General features: G+C 43.7%; 1 protein-coding gene across 1 annotated transcript; it reads left to right on the forward strand.

Moving 5' to 3' along the window:
* The first annotated feature begins 3,108 nt into the window (after positions 1 to 3,108).
* On the forward strand, positions 3,109 to 23,916 carry osbpl5 (oxysterol binding protein-like 5). The gene is made up of 21 exons (XM_079223230.1): positions 3,109 to 3,247; positions 3,503 to 3,576; positions 4,767 to 4,847; positions 5,186 to 5,287; positions 5,661 to 5,864; positions 6,456 to 6,540; positions 6,666 to 6,828; positions 14,369 to 14,582; positions 14,971 to 15,155; positions 15,381 to 15,462; positions 16,346 to 16,444; positions 16,623 to 16,719; positions 17,196 to 17,294; positions 19,574 to 19,671; positions 19,836 to 19,925; positions 20,029 to 20,165; positions 20,659 to 20,838; positions 21,028 to 21,157; positions 21,454 to 21,568; positions 21,653 to 21,755; positions 22,144 to 23,916. The coding sequence occupies exons 1-21, from the start codon at positions 3,112 to 3,114 to the stop codon at positions 22,277 to 22,279; spliced, it is 2,610 nt and encodes an 869-aa protein (XP_079079356.1). The 5' UTR covers positions 3,109 to 3,111; the 3' UTR covers positions 22,280 to 23,916.
* The last annotated feature ends 303 nt before the right edge of the window (positions 23,917 to 24,219 follow it).

The raw sequence follows: 24,219 nt of genomic DNA on the forward strand, positions 1-24,219 counted from the left end.
TGTTTTTCCTCACTCCTCCCAGTTGGTGTAATGATTACTAAAAACGAGCATGCCCCATGTGACAGCAAGACAAGTGCTTTCACCTCGACAAGGTAACTGTGTGTCAGATAACGTTGTTGTTGTTGTTGTTGTTACAGTATCTTTCTTTCTCATAGTTCAAGGTTAATGTGTGACACAGGAATGTGTGTGTGTTATTGACTGGCCACCTGCTGCTACCTTACTGTTATCTGTTCCACTAGTTGTTGCTATCACTGGGTAAATATTAGCCTAGCACATGTTCAGAAAGAATAAATGTTAGCCTAGTGTGGCAAACTTTAGGTGCTGTGTACAGGAATTCTTGAGAGTTGAGGTTCAGCACGATTGCATGTTATATTTCACTATTATTAGAAGGTCAAACGGGCCTAATAAGGGTAAAATGACTGCCTAGACTAGAGCAAGCAAAAATGGTGCTTGCATTGGACTGGTTCCTCATGTTTTCTTCTTTGTCAATAGATAAACTAATGTGACATGAAAAACCATATATTTCACTCACTGAGAGTTAAACAGAGGTTCCTCTATTTCAGTGTTTTCCTAGCCAGGTCACATGAGGTGAAGCACCACCAATTATTGTTAAATTTACAACTTCTTGTCTGTATTTTTGAGTGCCCCACTGATATTGATCTCACGGATATATCTGAATGCCCTTTTGCTGTTGATGTCCAGTTATGCTTCCTCTCATCGTGGCACCTTCTCTATTACACAGACGGCTTCTTCTCTTACTTCTGTAAAGGTTATCACTGAACTTTGCAACCTCGTAGCACGTTAATGTTTTTGATTTTCTATTTGGACACAAAAACAGTATAGTTTGATCCAGTTTTAAATATCTTCTTGTTCTGAAACATGTTCATGCTTATCCGTATGACTGATTTTGAAATACTGTAACTTGCAGTGTGTGTGTGTGTGTGTGTGTGTGTGCGTGTGCGTTGCACACTGCTGCTGGGACTGGAGAGGAGCATTTTCTCTCTCCTTTGGCGCTACATTGTGTGCATGTGTAATCCTCCCTCGAGTCTGCAGCAGCAAGGCAGGCACACACTTACCGCCACGTATGCCAGTCCACACACACTCATGTTCTAAACTTACGTCATTCAACCAACGCTATCCATACACCATCGGGATGGACTCCTTATATGCTCAAGTGACTGGCCCCTCACACGATACAAACACAACAAGCATGCATGGACCCCGCACCCATGCTCAGTCTAGACGGCGTAATATGCTCACACACACGCTCAATCCTTCTCCCAGCAAATCTCCGCCCTACAGCTGCGAGAACCAGCTGTGATTGGTTTGTCCTGTCTGTCTCCATGTCTGCCCACATCTTGACCCGCCCTAGGGCACGCACTGTAAGTGGTATTAATTCCCCATGTGTGTCGGTCTTGATACAGTTTGGCAGCCCATTGTGTTTACTGTTGTGTAATGTGAAAGCTTCATGCTCTTTTCCATGCCGCCTGCACAGCACTGAGGGTTCTCCACTGTACTACACATGCACACATGCACTGCAGCAATGGAATACTATTTATAGACCTGATCCACGAGGACAAATAAGGCTCATTTTCAGAAAGAATAAATGTACCTTTTCCCTTTTTTATGTCTTGGAGAGGACATCGGAGCAGAGGGCAGGAGGAAGAAATGGACAGAAGAGATTGCAAGATCAGAAATAAGAAGGGAGTCAGGAGGGTGAGGAATGAGAGAATGAGTCACCGAGGCAGAGTGGAAAACGAAGGGAAGCAGGGAGTGGTGTGACGAGTATGGATGTGAGTGTGCTTGTGTATTTTTAATATGTGCATACATATACTTCGAGAGGGAGGGTACGGTTTGTTAACCGCAAAGCCTCCTCCGCCCTTTAAGCCATTGTCAACTCGCAGGTTTTTACTTCTATCCCTCACTATGTCCACTTTGAGAAACAGCGCTCTCCTCATGCACCAGTGTAAGCACTGTTGAATTTATGTGGGAGAAAAAGATGAATCAGTGTGTAAATGTTCTATGAATTAATTTGATGTAACAGAGTTCTAGGGTGTTGTAATTGAGGTTTTGTAGGCGAGACTGCTCTGTAGGCTGGGAGTCAGAGGGTTTTGTCGACTGTATGTGTTTGTGCACTGAAAGAAAACAAATGGGATTATATTGATCTGAGTAGAGCACAGTGTGGCTGTCCAGATAGACCCAGGTGGCAACAGCTACGCTCCATTAACCTCAGTGTTTTAACGTCAGCTACGGTTTGCTATGATCAGCTCACCACCCATTTGAACAACAATCATTTTGTCTAAATCTGTCTGGAAACTGCCGTGATCCTCAGCAGTTATTAACATGCTATGAATAGTTTGCCACTTGTCAATAGTTACTGAGCTCAGTAGAGGAGAAAACAAGGCACACTGATTGTCATTGTGTCTTTGCAGAGCCACAACTTGATTCTGCCCACATCTGCTGTCACTGCATTTGTCCCCTTTTGTGTGCTGAGATGTGCATCTCATTAGTGGATGGGATCCTTGTGGATATCAAGGGAATGACAGAAGAAGCAGCATTTTCGGGGGCGAAGCAATTTTCTGGAGCGAAGCCTGTTGTTGCAGGCCGACAGGGAGGGGGAGTAGCAATGGTGGTGGGGGTCGTCTTGGACAGTGATTCTCTGTGGACAGAGAGACTGGACTTGGTTGGAGACGCTATCTGTCATATACACTGACAATGTGCGGTCTGAACTGCGTGTCACTGCCACACACAGTGCTTTTATGTGGACTGGCTGACGTGTCCTGGTACAGTAAGTCTTTGTTAGTGTTAGGGAGGAGAGAGAGTGGGGGTCCAGACAGATGGATAGATAAACACAAACGGAAGAGATGGGGATGGAGTTTAAGAGCTTAGAGTTAGTAATGCAGGGAGAGACAACAAGTAAGATTATGTTCAAAGAATAAGAACGACAAAGACAGAATAAAGCACTTGCACTGTTATTAAATCATTATATAAGATGAACAAATGCATGCATGCAAAGATCTTGTAAAATGTTGTTCTAAAATATCCTCCTTCCTTTCCAAATCTTCCCCTCCGTCCTTTCTTCCCCCTGCAGAGGACGAGCGGGTTGTCAGGATGAAGGAGGAGAATTTGTTCCATCGGAGGTTTTCTCTATGCCCCAACGCCACCTCCCCCCCTAAAATTGACCCTCGCACCCTCACCCGGAACTTGTCTTATGGAGGAGACAACGACCTCTACAGCCTCAGCCCAGGTAAAAGACCAAGAGGTCAAAGCTGTCGAATGAAATGTGAATATCACAAATTATGATATTTCAGTAACGTGTGCCGGTGGATTCCAGTGTCTGTGACATGATGTCGTGCCGTGCTGTACCTTATTCCATATAAATCAATAAACCTCAACTGCTGCTTATTATCTGCTTCCGGGGCTGCCATGCTTTAATTGTCTACCAGCAGGGTTATTCACGGAGTTCATTTGTATGTGACTGTGTGTTGTGGGTTCCCATCAGGCAGTGACACAGACGGGAACGGTCTCTCCATGCTGAATGATGAACTTAGTCCTGCCCAATCACCAGGCAGCAAGGTAAGAACACAGGTCCTTGGGCAGCTCACTCTAACTGACTCATTAAGTGAGCCCCTTTCCTTTTGTATTCTATGATGATATATTTTCCTCACTCTTTGCTTGTCGTATTAGCAACCTGTACAATCATTTTAAGTAGACAAAACTACAGTTGTTTCCAACATTCAGTGCATTTAGGTCCTGACACTGCACCATTGTACTTCCTATAAAAGCTAGGGATGTAAGAAAGTAGAGATGCAGCAGTCCTATGGTGTTACAGGCACTGTTATAAATACAAATATTGATCCCACCGTTCTGATTGCATGAGAAAAGTCAACTTTTTTACTCCTCTTTTATGCCAATACACAGCCCTAAATAAAGATCCGGAATTGTATGTCAGGGCCATGGTGTCTTCAGCACCACAAGCCATATATTTGACCCAGCACTTTATTGTCCTGGTGCTGCGTGTGTTGTATTAGTCCAAACAATCTGTTTTCATTCTTTACTAACACAAATTACGAGAGATCAATAAATGTTTCCAATAGCGATCGGGTAATCTCATCTCGTCTTGTGTTCTCTCCTCTTGTTGCTTTGCCTCGCCTTGCAATATCGCTTATTTACGTATATGCGGAATAATTCACTTGCACAGCTGCATCTCTGGCCCTTTTCCCTTTCTTCAATCCTAAAAGTCCTTATGGGACAAAAGGAGACAGAGTACAGCCTTATGCTCGCATGATGTAATTTATACTGGGTTGTAAAAGTGTACTACGCTTTTTAGAATGGCTTCTTATTAACGCAAAGAGATAAGAGTAAACCCATGTGTTGGCTCACCAATTAATATTGTGAGTCATTTTGATTTAGTGCAGAATCAGTGGTAATACAGTTACATATGACAGGAACCACAGTATAATTTACCACTGCGACTCTAATCTCTGATCATACAGTTAGTGCCCTTTGATCTCTTACCAAGGAAGTTTGTGGTCACAACACCAGAACTGCCTTCTAAATTAATTTTCTGACTGAAAGGGGCACCCGCCTGCTTCATACAAACCGATCAGATGAGCTACATGGCTGAGGGGAAACACTAATTGTGGGGTTCATAATGCAAGCCGGTAAAGTCAGTTAAGCTCTGGCAGTGCATCACAGCTGTAGATTGTTGGTCTTTTACATCTCTCTTCATCCTTGCTGACCGTCTCCTCGCCTCCCTCCTTCAGTCTGAGTCCAGGATGTTTAATGGTGTTGAGAAGGACTGCCCCTCCCCCACAGACAAGCTGGCCCGTAAGGAGTCCCTTAAGGTACACATCACTTCCTTCCATGAGATGGGTGTGCAACATTTTGAGCATTATTGTGCAATTGGAGGTATAATAAAGTGAATGTGATTTAGCTCTTCCGTATCTCTGGGGGATAAATGCACATGAGACATTTGGGAACCTTTTTTGTATTTTAAACGTGTACCCCCTTTCTTTATTTCATATGATCAACACTGAACCGTGTTAATCATTAACCAAAGACAACAGCGTGATTGTGAGCATGTGGTTAACTCTGCCACCATCTAGTGTTGGAACTGACAGATCAGTCCCCTGACCAGTAAGACGGATGACTCATTCATGTGTTGTTTTTTTCTGTTTCACAGCTCCAAAAGCAGAACTACAGGCAAGAGAAGAAACGGGCGACTAGAGAACTATTTAGTGCACTAAAGGATCCCAGTGTTGTCATCACGTCCAATTGGCTCAAGGTGTGGGGATGTTCATGAGACAGAGCTACTACATCGATATCTGTAGAGACGCACTATTCAGACTTTGTATCTTTTGCCATTTATGCCTTCTGCTAGTCATCATCCTAGTTGTAATTTGCACATTTCTTTTTACAAATATTCATGGAACATTGAAGCTATCTACAGCTCAGAATGTATTTGTGTTTAGTCTTTTCTGCACCTTGCATGTCAGTCATGTAGTTCCTTGATATGTATAATAACATCACACGCCTCCACGACCCAGCCCCAGATAAGCGGTAGAACATGGATCACACAAGCAAAATCATATTTCTAGTGCTCCCTATATTGTCTGATACTAAAATGTCCTCCTATCTCATTCCTTTGCCTCCTTTAGATCCGTGGCTCCCTAAAGAGTTGGACCAAGCTGTGGTGTGCACTGAAGCCTGGAGTTCTTTTGATCTATAAGACCCCCAAAGCGGACCACTGGGTGGGCACCATCCTGCTCAGTGCTTGCAAGCTGATTGAGAGACCTTCCAAGAAGGACGGCTTCTGCTTCAAGCTCTATCACCCACTGGACAAATCCATCTGGGCTTTCAAGGTCAGACATGTTTATAGACTCCCTGGCATTTTTTTGTATCCAGTAATAACAAATGATCAACAAGTTTACAGACTTCACTCTGCCTCACTATTCATCATAGTGAGACAGACTAAGATCTAAATAAACTATTCACTCAAAACTAGGATCATTTAAAAAAAGAAAATCTATATTTGATTAAGTCGTATTGTGTTTTTTGCCAAATGAAAGAGAGGAACTTTAGTTCCTCCTGGTGGTAGTAAAGACTGATCGTTTTTTTTGGTTGTCATGACTAGAGTGTCTTTTTAAAATTTGATGTTGCAACACTGAGTAAAAATGAGGTGTTTACTTGGAGTGCAAGAATTAGTAATTTTATGTGAACTTGTATTCAATTTCTGTTCAATTTGTAGGGCATATTAACGCTCAGTTTTGTCAGTGCTTTTATTTCACCTTTTCATTTTGTTTCACCCAATAGTTTGCATTTTGAAATTTTGATAATTATACTGTTTAGGGCTCCATTATGCTCATAGCCTTGGGAGAGCCATTTGCTTCTGTTGGAGCAACATGACTTAAAATGGCATGAAGTGTGACTCACTGTTTCATCCATACGCTCAGGGTCCCAAAGGAGAGAACGTTGGCTCCATCACGCAGCCGCTACCCAGCAACTACCTGATCTTCAGAGCAGCATCTGAGTCTGACGGTGAGCCGTGTGTGTGGTCGTTTTGGTTGGAAATGTACATTCTAGTGTTTTTAATTATTTATTTTTGCGAGCAGAATATATTAAATGTGCTCCTTCCCGTCCCTAAAATGTGCCCGTCTCTGCAGGGCGGTGCTGGATGGATGCCTTGGAGCTGGCTCTCAGCTGCTCTAGTCTCTACAAGCTGACAGCCAAAGGCGGGAAAGAAGGAGATATCAGCACATCTTCAGAGTCATCCCATATACTCCACCTGCTGCAGTCTACTGCACTCACTGATGCAGAGCTGCTTCTGTAAGTACTACTCATACAGCTGCATACAAGTAAAGCACCTCACTTATGATTTATCTCCATCTTACATTCATTAGTTGTCATTGGATGATTTATGTTTCCTGTAATCAAACTCCCAGAATCATTCTTGTCGAAAGGCAAAACACCAGCCTCAAATGCAACAGACAAGGTTAGCTGATAGGTAGGGTGCATCAGACCTACCCTAAGATATCAAATGTACTGTTGTGAACTATATACATTGTTTATTATGTTACTGTTATATTGTAATTTCAAATCTATTTCAAATAATAATTTTATATTGGACAAATTAAAGTTTAAACATGTGTTTTACACACACGGACACAGTGAATACAAACAAATATTTTGTTATCATACATATACACCTTTTCAGTCCCTCCTTCTAAGCCCTATATTGAAGCGCTCCAGAAGTGCTGGTTAGACCCTAAATTGTTCCCCCATCAGACTAATGATGGCAGGAACTTGGCTGTTATGCAGGACCCCCGAAACTATGGCTGAGCTCGTATGGCCCCAGTCAAACCTACCATTGCCTCTCTGATAATGTCCCCAGATGAGGCGCTCAGACCTAACCTGAGGTGCGAGGGGCCGCTGTCGGACGCTTCTCTCAGCAGCACCTCAGCTACTGGGAGAGGGAAAACACAGATCTTTGGGTGGAGTCTGCACTCTCCAAGGTGTACACACTATAGTTCTGATGCCGGCCACTCACTTTCTGTGGGGTCAGAGATCCGTAAAATCCCTTGTCCTCAGGCCCTCTTAGACAAAGACGCGATCAAGCCTGTAGAGTGGCATACACGGCTCAGTGGTTTCTATTCAGCGTATTTTTTCATTCCAAAGAAGGATGGCGGGTTTCAACCAATCCTAAACCTGAGAGGGTTGAACAAGTCTTTCACGGTTCTGTCATTTCGATTGTTGCGAATGGCAGATCTCTCGCCAGTGGCACAGGAGGTCTGGTTTGTCAATAGACCTCAAGGAGGCCTATTTTCACGTGCCTATTGCACCTCACACCAGGCAGTTCATGAGGTTTGCCTTCTGAGGACAGGCTTACCAATTCAAAGTGATGGAATTAGGTCTCTCACTGGCCCCTCATGTATTTAGAAGGGGCGTAGCAGCCGCCCTTTCTCCGCAAGCCAGAGGTTTGACAATCTTACCAGACTTGGACGATTGGCTAACAATAACAGCTAGGCTCCTTGGCCATATGAGCCAACTAGGCCTTACGGTGAACTACTCACAGAGCAATCTTGCAGTCAGTCAGATGGTAGGTTACCTGGGCATGACACTCGACTCACAGTCAATGAGAGCCTTCCTTTCCCAGAAGAGAGTGGAGGCTATTCAAAGCAAATTATAGGTTGCTTCCAGAGGGGCAGGGTTTTGAAATACGGCCTCTTTGCTGAGCAGGCTGACAGCAGCGTTCAAGGTCGTCCCTCTGGGTCTTCTTTCCTTAAGTCCCCCTCAAATCTGGGTCAACACGCTCCACTTCCAAGGGGCACCGGGGCAGGAACATGAGGGTGTCCAACTTTTGTTGCCACACATTGAAGCCGTGGAGAAAAACACTATATCTTACCTAGGGGGTTCCTCGAGGAGTTCCCACCGAGAGGTGGTGGAGACAGGTGCCTCTCTATGGGGCTGGGGTGCAGCCTTGCATCACAGGACCATCAAGGGCCGATGGAGCGTGAATCAGAGGTTAGAACACATAAACATGTTCGAGCTCCGAGCAGTATATATGGCTCTGCAACATTTTCTCCCAGCACTGTAGGACCGGCATTTTCATCCGGACAGATAGCACCTCGGCAGTGTGTTATGTCAATCATCAGGGAGGCACCAGGTCCAGGCAGGGACTGCCAGTGTCACAACAGCTCCTTACATGGGCATTTCCCTACTTCCTGAGCCTCAAGGCTATTCATTTCCCAGGGGCGCAGAACATTGCAGCAGATGTGCTGTCCAGGTAAGGGCCGTCACAGGGAGCCTGGAGGCTCCATCTAGATGTAGTTGGATTGTTTTGGAGCCGGTATGGAAGAGCGGACATCTTTGCCTCAAAGACATCAACGCATTGTCCCCTTTGCTACTCCCTAATTGAGAGAACCAGTCCTCGGCGGCAGGATGCCTTAGCTCATGCTTGGCCAGCCTGCCTTTTATATGTCTTACCTCCAATTACACTCATTTGGATGACGCTGAACAGAGTGCAACAGGGGGGCCACAAACTACCGGGGAGCCCCTGGTTTCCACTGCTTCTGAAACTGCTCAATAGGGAGCCATGACGCCTCCCAAGGAGACCAGACCTTCTCTCTCAGCTGGAGGGACGCATATGGCATCCGAATCCGGATTGCTTCCAGCTATGTGTTTGGCCATCGGAAGCCAAGACTCACTCCTGGCATCCTGTGACCAGTCAGTGATCCATACTGTGCCAAAAGTACGAGAGCTCCCTCCACTGGGTCCCTCTACGCTCATCGGTGGAATATGAACAGTAGGAGCAGTAAAGAGTGTTCCAGCATAACTTCATGCCATGCTGTGACATCATTACAAAGATAGTAGCAGCCAGCATGAAGGAAAAATAGGTGATCCTGCAATTAGTAATCATATTCTTGCCTTGTTTGCCCAATTGCCACAGGCAACTATCTTTGTACCATTGTTAAACATTAACATCTTCACAGTTTTGTGGCCTCTGTTGAACTCATCTCCTCTTGTAGCTGCTGTAGTCACCTAATTTACCCTAGAAAATACATTGCCCTGCAAATGGAATCTAATTTTAGCACGCTTCTACTAAAAATAGCAACTGTTCTATTTTTTTCTATATTCGCGAGACTTGAGCTGAGTTCATGCTCGGTGAAGTCTGGAATCGTGTGATACAAAAATAGAGAGGGAGGTGGCGTGTCATTTTTCATTGAGGAAATGTGGCATAGGATTTCAGAGGAGCAGTGTGACTATTTTCTCCTGTGCTGGAACTGTGCTGGAACAGTGTAATGTTGCCTTAGTTTGTGCCTCTCAACGTCCTTGGTTTCTGTAGCTCCGAGGTGGATCCTCTGAACAGAAGATCTCTGGCTCCTCTAGTCTGCGTGTGTGTGTGCCAAAAATTCATATCACAGTATTTTATAAGATTCTGGCGGTTTCACGGTATATCACAGTAATTTTTTCCCGAGTAAACACACTCATTCATGACGCCGAAAAGGACCGCCGACTAACTGAACAGCTGTTCACTGCTCGTTGTTTACCGCTCGCTGGCCAACTCGCTCGCAGCCAGCGAGCGGTGAACAACTGTTTGTGTCTTCCAGTCTGTCTCTTCCTGTTTTTTTCACCTACATTTTACCTCCATGTTCAGCTTCTTATCACCCTCTATGTACCAACGTACATTTATAATAAATACCACACAGTCATCAGTGTTGCATATGTGTCTAGTTGTATTGGTGCATCTCTGGTCTCTAGTTGTTCCTCCTGCATCGCTCTTTTCCGTTTTTTAATGTAGCGACGGAGTTTCTTCTTGTTGTGATAGTGGGCGAGCTGTACCCAGCATGCAGTTCGGCGGTGTAATTTTATAAATGTACAATTATTAGTGTTACAATTTGATGTGTCACAAACTGTTGTGTTAGTTGTGGGTTATTAATTGTTGTTATAACCATGACTCTGACTGCTGCGCCCTCAGTGGTGAGCGGTGAACAATACATTTTGCTGCCTTCCGAAGAGCGACATTTGTTACGGCTATGACGGTATATGAAAAATTCCTACCGTATGGAAATTTTAAACTGGTATACCGGTATACCGCCCAGACCTAGTGTGCAGCGCTTTGAGTGGTCAGAATAATCCCATTTACTTTTGCTTCATTGAGTGTATTTCAGGCATGAAAATCCCTCACCTTTCGGCGAAATTCGCCGTTTTGAAACCAAAATAGGTGACCTACGTGGATCGTGTAGATCCGAAGAGTTTTTGTTTTTGGGAGGGGGGGGGGGCGGCAACAACTGTCCGCCGTTTCTGAGATTGGAGTGGGACACGTAAAAAAAACTGAGGGCGTGATCATCTTCGCAATAGAAGATCTTTGACTGTCGAGTCTTGGCCAATCAGAGTTAAGATGTCTACAGCGGCTTAATTCCCCTCCCACCAGTTTTTTAATGGCAAGCTAGTCAGCTAGCTAACACGTTAGCTAACGTTGTTGGAGAGACAGCGAGTGAGATTACTGGCAGCGGAGAGTCCGTGGCAGCATGTGGCGTGAGACAGGAGAGCGGCGAGTCAGCGGCGGCTCAGTTCTACCTACCGACACCTGACTACATATAAGGAGAGGACAATGGAGATTTTATCCAACTTTTATTTTAATAAAAAAAACGAAATGAGTTTCCTCCGTAGGGTGGCCGGGCTATTGTTTATATTTAAGGGTCTAAGATCTACGTGTAGGAAATGTGTATCCTCTAGTTAATTATAATCTATAGAGTTATGCGGTTATAATCACTGTCACACAGAGAGAGGTGTGCATGAAATTCGCCGTTTTGAAACCAAAATAGGTGACCTACGTGAATCGTGTAGATTCAATGAGAATTTTTTTGTCGGGGGGTATTTATATTCAGTGAACTGCAAACAGGTGCGCGTGCCAGAAGGGAGCGCGAGTGCATGGAAATATTAACGCGAAGGACCTTGCATCACCAGTGCAGACCACCATCAGAAGCATCTGGCAGTGCTCAGCAGGCCAAGAAACAGACTGCTGAAGAAGAGAAAAGGGCAAGGCTGAGACATGTGGCAAAACAGCGAAAGCGGGCGATGGAGACACTGGTGGTTCAGGCAAAGAAGAAAAAATAATCTGGTTCTGAGAGTATTACGAACTGTAAATTGTTATCTTTGCCAATAAAATGTATTACAATCTGAATTACATTGTATTGGCTGCCAATCATGATGAAAGAGTAGACAAGTTAAGTTACAGCATGTCCACCATCTCTTGTGGGGGTTATGCATTAAGCCATTTGTGGTGCCCTTACCATATTGTGCCTCATATACTGTACATGTTAGACCCAGTGACAGGCTGGCATGAAATGGCTTGCATAATACTTAGTAAGGAGGCCATAATAATTATTGACTCATGCCTGAAGTTAAGTTTCTCCAGCTCTCCCCAGGTTGGCAAACAAAGCATCTCAAAATGCATCAGATTGATGCTTTAAAATATGGAATATTTACATTTTTCTTACGGGGGAGCATGCCCCCGGACCCCGAACTATGATCATTATGGATTTTAATTTTAACCCCCCCCCCCTCCCCCTGTACCCCTCTCACCTTTTTCACCCCTGACCCGTTTTCATGCCTGGTATTTATATTGTCTTAAACACACATTCTGAAATAGTTTCCTGAATGGTGACAATTAGAACAAGTATTAACAAGATATTCCTGAGCATTTAATCTGCAAGGCAGCTAACACCCATTGGTGGGTGCCAGTAGAAGTCTGAAACCATATGAATGTGATGAGAACCAAACGGCTATGTAACTATCAGCCACACTAAGCCTTTAAAAGCAACCATGCATGCCTTTTGTTACATTCTTTATGCGTTTTACTTATTTATTAGTTATTCTTCGCACAGTGTGCGTTGCCGTTAGAGTGCTTTGACGTTATGCATCCCCTCCTGCTCCTCCTCCTCCTCTTCCATGGCTGTACCCTCCCTCTGGCCATCCATCCCAGCGCTCCCTCCTCTCCTGTTTCTCTCCCAGCCAGTCATAGCAGCCCCTGCAATCACATGACTGACAGGGGAGCAGGAAGATGAAGTAGAATGAGAGCCATACACCGCGCAGAAAGAGACGGCAGACATAGGCGTCACTAGCTCGCCCGCCCGCACACAGACACATTGGCACACGGACAGAAATATGCACACACACACACACACACACACATCCAGGAAGCAGGTGTGCCAGAGTCGAGGAAACAGAAGTGCACAGTTTTAGTCACTGGATCAAAAACCTTCACACGCGCAAAGGAGAGGAGATAAGGACAGACTGCCGCTGGTGAAATCCTCGTTGGTGTTTTGTTTCCTGAGGAAGAGTTTGTCTGTATGCTGTATGTCTCTGAGGTAAGACAAGCTGCCTCTGTAGCAGGGCGTGTTTGGGTTAATAAATAACGTTACTGGCTGGTTAGTTACAGAGTGCGCAAGAATGTGACTGTTCACGTCTGTCGAGCCCTCAGGCGTTTTGAAACCCTTTCACTGTTGTTAGGGAAAATAAGCTGCTTCATGGTTTTCTGTGACCACAATCCCATAACTGAATGGGGGTTTGAACGCCCATGACACACTAAGCAGACCTTCACCTGACTTCCAATGTTTCACTGTATTTGTTAGGATCCCTAGACCGGAAGATCTATGAAATATCTGACCTTTTGAGTGTGCATCGTATGAGGAAGTCCTGCCTTCATATCTGTGTCGGTCTGCTTGTGAGTCCCTTTTGAGTATGTTCTTGGACATGTGCACCCACCAGAGGACACAAACATCTACTGTTTGACTTGTAAAATGGCTGAATGATTGAAATCATGATGTTCCCTACTAGCTATCGATTTCACCCCTCCCCCTTTCCTTCTCCCATTCTTGCTTTTCCTGTCCTTGGCTATTTAAAAGCTGATGCGTGACTTTCTTCACGGTTTCCCCTTTTTTTTTTCTACTTTTTTTCTGGTTGTTGGAGTGCTGACAGATCTGTGGTCTGGGTTTGATATGTCCAAGACTGGAACCTTCCACATTTAGAAAATAATGAATCAGCATAGTGTGCGCGTGTGTGTGTCTCTGTCTGTCTGTCTTGTCTGTCAGCATATATGTACTTTACATAAAGTACATGCACATGTATACATTTGCCCTGTTTGTTTACCCTCATTTCAATGTCACATTCAGTACCAGTGAACGCGGAATGGATAAGGATGAGATGGTGTGGTCTGTTGTGGTTGTCTTGGCAACGAGACGGGTCAGATTTTAAAAAAAAAGAAAAAAAAACATCCCAACCAGGTCAGCCAAATTTTTATAGTGGTTTGTCGCTGACGCAGTGGGTTTACTCATCATAGCCCGGAGGAGATGGAGATTTGATCCCAAATTCAATACACATTTAAAGGCCTTGAAGGTTTATCGCTAGTCATTTTGTTTCAGAAATCTCTGCTATGTTTGATCCGTTTATAGATTGCCTTCCTGGAGAAGTAATCAACAAAGCTTTGGCAGCAATGAAGTGAAATAGAATAAGATGTTTCTGATGTCATGTGACACTACTCATCTTTAATGTCTAATCACAGTCATTAAAGCTTCCTCAAGCTACTCTCAATTGAATAATCCCTTGTAATGACTTGATGACATTATGAGAGCTACTTATGACACCAATTCAAATTACGATTCAACCTGTCAAAGATCAGTACACAGTTGTTGTTGTTGTTGTTTTTCTCATTAAATCCTGTGATTATTCTTCATCTGTAATTCAGTAGATTATTTCCAGAAAAGGTTTCTAAGGTGGACACGCAGTAGCAACAAAGCGCTTGAATTTCAGGGGTGCTTATTAAAATTATAACCTTTTGTGTTCTCGTCTCTTCTGTTACTGTTAGGTTAAATGACAGTGTGCTGCTGGGCAATCACCACATGGAGCATGACGGCTTTTCAGACAAATCGGAGCGCGAGGCTCATGATGACTGGGACACCCCGGCCAATGAGAACGGTGGAAGGCTGACGGAGGAGAGTGACATGGACCAATCAGACGAGCTGTCCCCAGGGCCACAGGCCACAGCCTATGTCGAGCAAAGCACAGAGGAGATGGCTGAGGTGAGTAGCTGATTTTACAGTTCAAGTACTTATGCAGCTAGCTCTGTCCTGTTTTTGTTCAAGCAACAGTTCCCTCAAAGTAGTTTTTACCTTTTGTTGTGTTCAAAATGGCAGCAAGAAAATCTAAAATAAAATGCATCTTCTGTGTTTTGAAGATTCAAATATTCTGTCGGGTTCTGAAAGCACTGTTTTCTACTCCAGGCGTACTGTATGCACCATAATTTGATGGTTACCTGCTCTGTCCCAATATTTAATTAAAACATAACTGATTGCCTTTGGTAAAATTCTCTCTTTGCATGTCTCAGGTGCTCAACCCAGGTCTCTGACCAGAGAGCCGTCAATGTGACTAAACCCCCGTTAACGTGCGCTCATGTCTGTGTTACTTCAGGCTGGCGAGGCGTCCCAAGTGGAGACTGTATCAGAGGAGAACAAGGGTCTGATCTGGACCCTGTTGAAGCAGCTGCGGCCGGGCATGGACCTGTCCAAGGTGGTGCTGCCCACCTTCATCCTGGAGCCCCGCTCTTTCCTGGACAAGCTGTCTGACTATTACTACCACGCGGATCTGCTCTCACAGTCAGTATTTCAAAGACACTGTACACTGTACCACTCACTATGTACGGAATGGCCCCCCGGTACCTTCGATAAACAAGTAAATCTGATTGGCAGTTTCATACATAATAATGTCATTTTTCATGTGCTACTGTAGCACATAAAAAATAAATCAACAAATCAGTTGAGTCATGTCACCCCGCGATTTTCTTGTAATAATTGTCTCCTTCCCCATCTTTCCTGCCACAGAGCTACACTGGAGGAGAGTGGCTATGGTCGGATCAAGCAGGTGTTGCGATGGTACTTGTCTGGCTTCTACAAGAAGCCAAAGGTAAGATTTTTTTCTTCATTGTACCAGATGGCCCTTTCTTATCATAGTTGCCCAAATATAGGACAACCCTGATTATAAGATGCAACACCTGTTTTTGTCTTTTTAAAGATGATAGATTGGCAGCTAGAGCATAATTACCTGTTCAAAGTATGTTTACATAAGAAATCTCATGGCGGAGATAATAACTATAGCGTAGAGGTCTTTCAAATACTATTTGATTCCATCTGAAAGATCAGCAGTAACCAGAGGATTCAGCTGTTCGGTTATTGCCAAAGCTTTCAGCAGAATCTCTACTGACGGGCTCTCGGCAGCGATTGTTTTGGGAGCACTGGGAGATTTTTAGCACTGCCTTTGTTGGTCTCATTGCCTTCTAATATGAAGTTCTCTGTACATTGTATTTCTTGGCCCCTTGACAAATCACTCTGTTCTTAGTCGATTTCTGCATTAACACCGTCAGGAGACACTTCCTACTTGATTCCACTCGTTAGGAATTTATTTCCTCAGAGGCAGCAAAACAGCCAACATAAGCCAGCGGATAACGCCTGTAAATTAAATTGGGCTCGCTCAACACTCTTTGGGCGAACTATCTCTAGGAATGGTTAGAAACCTGGTAACCGATCATTATTAGGACATCTACAGGGCTTTCTTCCTGCTATGCTGTACATTATTCCCTGTTGAATTATTAAGTCCAGAAAATTGGTAACGTGTTCTTTGGTTATGCTTATTATCTTTGACTTAACTTTTTAAATCTTAATTGGTGAGGCCAGTTTGAGGCAGTGACCATCTGCAATGTAATTGGTCCTCACCATCAGGTATTGGTTAAATGTTCTTGTGTCAGAAGATGCTTGCATTGATACTAATGTGATTTCTTTGCATTTTCCAGGGTCTGAAGAAGCCTTACAACCCAATCTTGGGGGAAACATTTCGCTGTTGCTGGCTTCATCCTGAAACCGACAGCTGCACTTTCTACATAGCTGAACAGGTGAACCCAGATTCATAGCTAGAACATGTCAATGCACAGGACATGAGCCATCCATTGTGTGAAATATTTGACAGAGCACTGTGACATGCAGCAAGTCTAAAATTAATATGTGCTAGGGTATCTGACACCTTATTTTTCTCACACTGCTGCTCAAATGCATCTCTCCTTCCCCTGCCAGGTGTCCCATCACCCGCCCATCTCTGCCTTTTACGTCTGCAATAGGAAGGATGGTTTTTCAATCAATGGGAGCATCCTGGCCAAATCCAAGTTCTATGGTACACGGCATACTACAATATGTTTTCTGTTTGTCCAATTTAACCAATACATTTAAAGTAATGCAAGGGCACAGCAATGAGGTCACGGGTAGAACTTTGTATCGTTTAAAGAAGTACCAATACCAGTACCAATACCAGTACCAATACCAGTACCCGTAAAGTGCCACTATACCATTAGAGAACTTCATTGGATAGCCATCATGATGGAAATGAAAGGGGTGAGTGTGTCCCACTGGCTGGCTAATCGTCGCCGCTCTGCATTGTGCTCTGATGGCGGTTACTGTTGATCACACATTAACCTCCCCAGGTTAACAACGTTAGCTCTGTCAGCACTGTTGCTGTGTTTGTGTTGTTCACACTGTTAGCTGCTAGCTGCCAGCTCAGCCATCTAAGGTGTGCTGGCATCCGGCTCTCTTTTATGGGTTGTAGCTGCTGTGGTATTAATGAAGTGCTTCATTCTCCTTCTGCTGTTGTAGGTAACTCTCTGTCAGCTATTCTGGATGGTAAAGCCAGACTGCTGTTCCTGGGCAGGGACGAGGAGTATGTCATCACCATGCCGTACGCTCACTGCAAAGGTACTCACCATTAATGATCTGTCCTGGTCCTTGTTTCTCTGTTAACATTGTCAGTAGGTTTCCAAAATGCCCTTAAAACTGCATCATCTTTTTGAGAGAAAAAAAACAATTTTATTGTCATACATTGTTTAAACTAAGTGGAACAAAAGGTCAATTGTAGTGTTCCCTTTTAATCCTGTTAAACCTTCACTGTCCTTTTGAATACTAAAGGATCTATTTGCCAGCTAATTCCATGGTTGAAATATGTTAACTTCTGTACTGAACATTATTCAAATACAATTGTAAGTGAGGGAATTAAAACATGAACACAGACTGTCACAGACAAGAAGTACACTATCTATTATAGAAAGGATAGGGAGATGTTGAGTGGCTTGGAAAACAGAAGGCCATCCAGTTTCTCGTGGGCAGATAGGGTATTGTAAGTGCACGAGGTTCTTGGCCCGAAGAGACCTCTGACACGGTTTATTCACAAACACTCTACTCTGTCTAGAATACACCTGTTGCTCTCACCATCTCATGACACAATCAAAGTTTGTACAGTCTAACAGAGTTTATTATTATTTCCATTACATATAACTTTATACTTCTACTTCACTACATCTCATGGTAAATATTGCACTTTTTACTTCACTTATGTACAATATTAATTACTGGCTACTTTCAGATTTAGAAAATAAATCAACTTAAACTATCATGTTTTATTAAGTATTATATCATTATTAAGTGTATATAGTAGTTCAAATTAGCTCCATCTTTACAAGCTGCAACATGAAAGTGATGACCACTTATTGATGCATTAAGCATCAATAAGTATAAACGATACAGCCTATATTATTCTGTAATGGGCTATTTGGCATAACGAATACTTTTACTTTTGGTACTTTAAATATATTTTGATGTTCATACTTGACTGACTGCAAGACTTATATTTTTCACGGAGTATTTTTACACTCTGGTATTACTTTTACTTAAAGGGCCAGTGTGTAGGATTTAGGTGCATGTAGCCTAACGTTAAAATGTGAAAGGCTCTCACAGTGTTTGGGTTGTCTGTTCTGGGCTACTGTAGAAACAGGGCACTGCAACACGGCTGACTTTGTGTAGCTCCACACTTTGTGTAGCTCATTCTAAACTAATGAAAATGCAAGAATTCTCAGTTTCCAGTCATTATACACTGATGAAAACATAGTTATGAATGTTAGATCCCCCTATCTCCTACACACTGCTCTTTTTTAAATACAATATCGGAGTATACTTCGTGCTCCACCACTGTGCTCTAGCTAACATATTAATTATGAATTGGTTGTATAGATATGAATTGTGATGAAGAGGCAAAAAAGTTAAATCGGCAAAGCATGGTAAAAGAGACGAGGTCCGTGTTTCAAGACAGCTTAGGTGTTGGTAGTGATGGCGAGATGAAGCTTCCTGAAGCATTGAAGCTTTCCATCCAATTGGTTCGCTCATGTGCCGAAGCTTCACGGAGCTTCATTTGCTCTACTGCGCCACCAAGTGGACAATACATGTAAAACAGGCAGAGTGATCATAACGACACCATGGCTTTGGTGTGTGAAGCTTTAAATTGAATAAATTATGTTTGTGATGCCAATACATCAATTATTAACTTATTAATATTGTGTCTATCTTTATGATATAATGGCGGGGTCAAAATCAAAACTTGAAACAAATTGGGAGAGGGTTGTGATGCGACTGTGGGTGAGTGGTTAGAATATCCGTCTTTCCGTCAGAGGATCGGTGTTTCGAGCCTCGGCTCCGCTAGTCCATGTTGATGTGTCCAATTTTTTAAGTAAAAATAAGAACTTTTCCACAGTGCTGGGCTTTTTGAGACTATTTCGCCTGCTTTATAAAATACCCTTTCACAGGCACACATGAAGCTGGGTACAGAGAGGAAGGGGGCAATCCATTGAGTTTCGCTGCCCCTTATATTTCAAATCGCACGGCAAACCCACGAACCATTTTCTGAATCAGTCACGTGGTACGGCCGGCTCGCGAGGCTTCGAACGTCACCACATACGTCATCGACACAAGCCTCGATACGCGCTTCACCAAAATCTACCTGGATTACTCGACACGTGCATCGAAGCCTCGACACGAAAGGACACATCACTAGGTGTTGGGTTGACACCACACACTGAGAGCAGTCTGACCTGGTTTCACAGCGAGCACTAAGTCTGCGGCACTAGATCATAATTATTTGTCTTAGCTGTACATTCCCACATGCTTATTGATCTGATGCTGTATTACTGTATCTGTGCCTCCTGTAGGTATCCTGTACGGCACTATGACACTGGAGCTGGGTGGGAAGGTTACCATTGAGTGTGAGAAAACAAAATGTTTCACAGAGCTGGAGTTCAAACTCAAGGTACATTTTATCAGTAATATTAGTAATATTTGTAAATATGCATTGGCTAGTCTTTTTTTCTTAGATTATGATAGTTGCTTAGTTAGTGGAAATTGATCCTGTGCATTCTGAGAGAACAGCAGGTAATAGCAGGTCAAGTAAAGATGTTTACACTTTGACTGCAGCCTTTCCTTGGAGGCGCCTGCTCTGTGAATCAGATCAGCGGGAAGATCTATGTGGGAGAGGAGCTGCTGGCCACCGTCGATGGACACTGGGTGAGAGCTTTCAACCAGTTGCGTTCTGGAAATTGTTCACAAAAACAATAAATGTTTTCCAGTGGGATGGTAGTGAACATTGTGTTGCCTTTGCTGAATTCAGGACAGTGAGGTGTTCATTAATGAGAAGCGCTCGGGCCAGCAGGAGACGCTGTGGAACCCGAGCTCAGACATTCGCAGCAGCCGCCTCAAGAGACAAGTGGTCCAAATAGAGCAGCAGGGAGAGTTTGAGTCTGAAAGGTAAACCGCAAATGTTTATTTCTCAAGATTATCCATATAGCAGTGGTGGGCCGTCAGGGCCTGCTAAGCCTTCTCTGCTGGCCTAAACAGAATCACAAAGTTATAGCTATTTCATAATTTAAAAACAGCATCCCGTCATGCACGTATTTATGTATACGATATCCGACACAGGCTTAGGTACGAAATGCACGGCCCGCCACTGCCATATAGTATGTATGTATGTATGTGTCTGTATGTCATTATTGTTGATTTGAAGGTCGTCAATTTCTCTCAGCATACATATTGCAGGTCGATGTAATTAATAACATGAACAATGGTTTCTATTTATGTGTGTCACTATGTCAACATGCACAATACCAGGGCTCTGGAAATGGCCCACCTCAATGATCCTGACCAGATCGCAACTAACAATTACAAAACTCCTGCTGGCTCATGGGACGTTTACATGTGGAACATTCCTCGTGCTCAAGCCATCTTGTTATGCTCTTGACAGACTCTGGCAGCATGTGACCAGTGCCATCATGGACCGGGACCAGCTGAGGGCCACCCAGGAGAAGTTTGTGCTGGAGGAAGCTCAGCGGGGAGAGGCCAAGGAAAGAGGAGACAAACCCTGGACCTCCCAACTTTTCCATCAGGACCCAGTCACCTCCGAGTGGACCTACAGGCACATGGAGTATGAACACACTCGCACTAAAATAAAACACCGCAGATGGCACACACTGTTCAGCCTTTTTAGTTTAGATTGTAGGTCAGTGCAACAATAATTGAGCTGTAGAGTAAGGAAAGGAAAAACATGACAATAATGATATGTTCGGATTTAAATGATACTGTGTCCTCATTATGACATTGTCCTGTTTGGCAGCACACGACCATGGGACCCTGAGCGCTGTCTGGTTCAGTTTGAGAAGGACGGAGTGGTTCAGACGCACGAGAAAAACCAGCGGCAACACAACGGACTCTCCTACAGCCACAGCTGGGCCAGCCAACAGAAGGTTAGCCAGACCAATCACACACCTCCAAGCTAGAGCAATGGTGATCTATTATTGATGAGTGTGTCATTGACATTTCATCAAAAGCAAAGCTGCACTGCTTCCTGTCAAGCCAGACTGCACTTGATATTTAGATGTTTTAAAATCACTGACGAGCATGATCAGCCCCTTTTTTCTTTCTCACTTGTTATATTTGCTGCAGTGATGCCCAGACAGCTAAACCGCATATCTGCTGCATTTCATTGTCAATTTGTGAAGTTTGAACAACTTGCACTTACGACTCTTCTACCTCCTCCCAGGCCGAGATGAACGGGAAACGAAGGAAGGCCAGCAGCCAGCCGTCCAGCTGCAGCCAAAACACTGAGAGCAGCAGCACCACACCAGAACCTACACACGAATCTTCGGACAATGAAGGTGAGGCGCGCACACACATGCAAAATTAACTCAATCTCAAATCGTGCTGCACACAGCTTATGTTCTCGCCTGTCATGTCCCCAGGATTCTCAAATCAGTGTGCACGGTGCAATAAAGAGGTGAAGGACATCGCCCTGATAGAGGCCTCCATCACATCCATACAGAAGACACAGCAGGACATCCAGCGGTGAAAATAACACACATTTACACGCGCACACACACACACACACACACACGTGGAGTGAATTGGGGAAGCATAATGTACATAAGGTCTTGAGAGGTCAGACCGTGAGTATGTTTTTTTGTTTTGGTGAAAAGAAACATGTTTAAGTTGAGGGTAAGGATAGTGTAAAACATTGTAAAATATGCTTTCAAAACATAATTAGAAACTCACATTATTATCCACTGCTGGACCACAAAGTGGTGTCAGAGCATCTGTTAGAAAAATATCCAAAATGATATTATAATGTTATCATGAATAATGTCAGAACTTGAAACAACCAGAGGGTTGTTTTGTGTTTAAATGGTTGAAATTGAAGTCCTGCTGACTTTGTCAACCCCTTCTCTCTCTGTAGGAACCTGGTGGCGCTGAGTCGTCAGCTGACTCGTCGAAGAGCAACAGACCACAGCGTGTCGCTCACGGGCCGCCACTGTCTCATCCTCTGTGTCCTGCTCGTCTCCCAGCTCCTCCTCAACTACGTTTTTACCTGAGCCCCTTCTTCCGGGAGAAGTTTCCCTCTGCCACTGATCTGGCATCAGATCCCTCCAAAAAAAGCACAGACTACAATCAGCGGATGAGGGCAGAGACCTCAGATCAGTGGTTAGAGGGCAACTTTGTCCCTTTGTTTCCTCTGGAGGAGCATGGACAATAAAGCAATAAACACAGCCACAGCCTGTCAGTCATCTGCAGAGAGGAACAGCACCCCCTAGTGTAGCCAGACTGAAATAGCACCGGCACCCACACACTTTGGACAGGAAGTGAGGGATGAGAGACAAGCATGGCTGGAAAGATTTTAAATAAAAAGATGAAATGTATGATGAAGATGAAGAATGATTTTGCAAAAAGAAATGACAAAGAGGATGTTTCACCATTCCTTAGTGTGTTTTTTATATTGCCCTGCAATACTGTTTATCTGTTAGTGTGCCTGTATGTGTGTTGTTCGTACCTACACTACAGTAGGCCCTATTGGCACAGGCAGATCACCGCTTGGACTTCTCCTACTCCCTTTCCACTCCAGATTTGGGCCTTAAACGCTGAAGCCAAAAAGAAGAAGAAAAACAAGAGAAATGTAGAAGGAATATCTTCCAACAGTGCAATTCTGTGAGTTTTGTATCAATGTACGCTCAAATACACTCCGTCTCATCTTTTAATGATGATGATTTTACCAAAACAGTATTTATAATCCGAAAGGACAAAGAGTACTTGTTTACAGGGAGCACTGTGTGTGTTTGTAGTGACACGGAGGAAGGAAGGATACTGGAACGAGGCAGGGCAGAGAGCCAAACAGTGTCTTTTGTATTTGTGTGCCTGTAGTGCTGCAACAGAAGGGATAATGGCATAGCACTGCTTTTGGTCTAGACCATGACACTAGTGTGTACAATCAGTTACATAGAGGAGCAGCGTGTGGAGGGAGGGATGTGGGGAACGGGTGGAAATACATGAAAAATTATTTCAATACTTTGGCCTAATAGAAGGGGTTTGTGTGTGCGTCTTGGTCCACACCACTTTCAAGTGTCTGTTTTAAGATGTAAACACTTGTACAATGAGTCGTTTGTTTTTTCTTTTAATCAATTTGTATATATTTGTCGAGGTCTGTGTTTCAAAAAAGAGATTTCAGAATGTATTTATTGGGTGATTAACCTTGACTTTCCTAATCTAATTCAGCTTGGAGGACGGAGACCAAGGCCGACAATTGCTCTCCCAGGGTTGTGTGCGTATGTAGTGTGTGTCTGTGTGTGTGAATGAATGAGAGGGTGAAGGAGCACATGTGTGCGAGTAAGCCATTATGGTTGTGCTATACAAAACCAGATCTGTGATCTTGGTTTTTACTGGTTTTTAACCCTTGAATTTCAGTCTCCATTGCCAGTCCTGATCTACCCAATGGGAGAGAGTCAGAGAGCACAAGAAGGAAGTCGACTCTTTGAATGCTTTTATTTACACCTTTTAATTTGTTTGTTCTTTTCATTCTTTTCCTGTTTTCTACTCTACTGCCATGTTGTGGGGATTCTACATGCCAGATATTTTTGTCATATTGAACGAAACTACAGAGAACATGAAGTTACCCGATGTTTTCATTCATACTTGTTGCGTACTGTAGCACTACAGTAAAACGTTTTAACCCTGTCACTGCATTTGGTGGTCATTAATGTCTTGTAATATTAAAAGAAAATACATATCATCTGGTGTTCAAGGCTTCAAAATAGCTTCTGCTTTCGCCACGATTCTCCACCAGAGGGGGATGTTGATGTGTAAACTGAAGCTGAAACTTCTTCCAGGTGTTAGTTACAAACATTGGTGGAAAATAACTAAACACATTTATTCAAGAAATGTACTATTCTTTACAGTACATGAGTAACTAAGACGTACATTCTTGAGGTACTTGAGTGTTTCCATTTCAGTGAAATATTGCAGGTTTCACTTAAAACCATTT

Source organism: Taurulus bubalis (assembly GCF_910589615.1).
Source record: "Taurulus bubalis genome assembly, chromosome: 9".
Lineage (NCBI taxonomy): Eukaryota > Metazoa > Chordata > Actinopteri > Perciformes > Cottidae > Taurulus > Taurulus bubalis.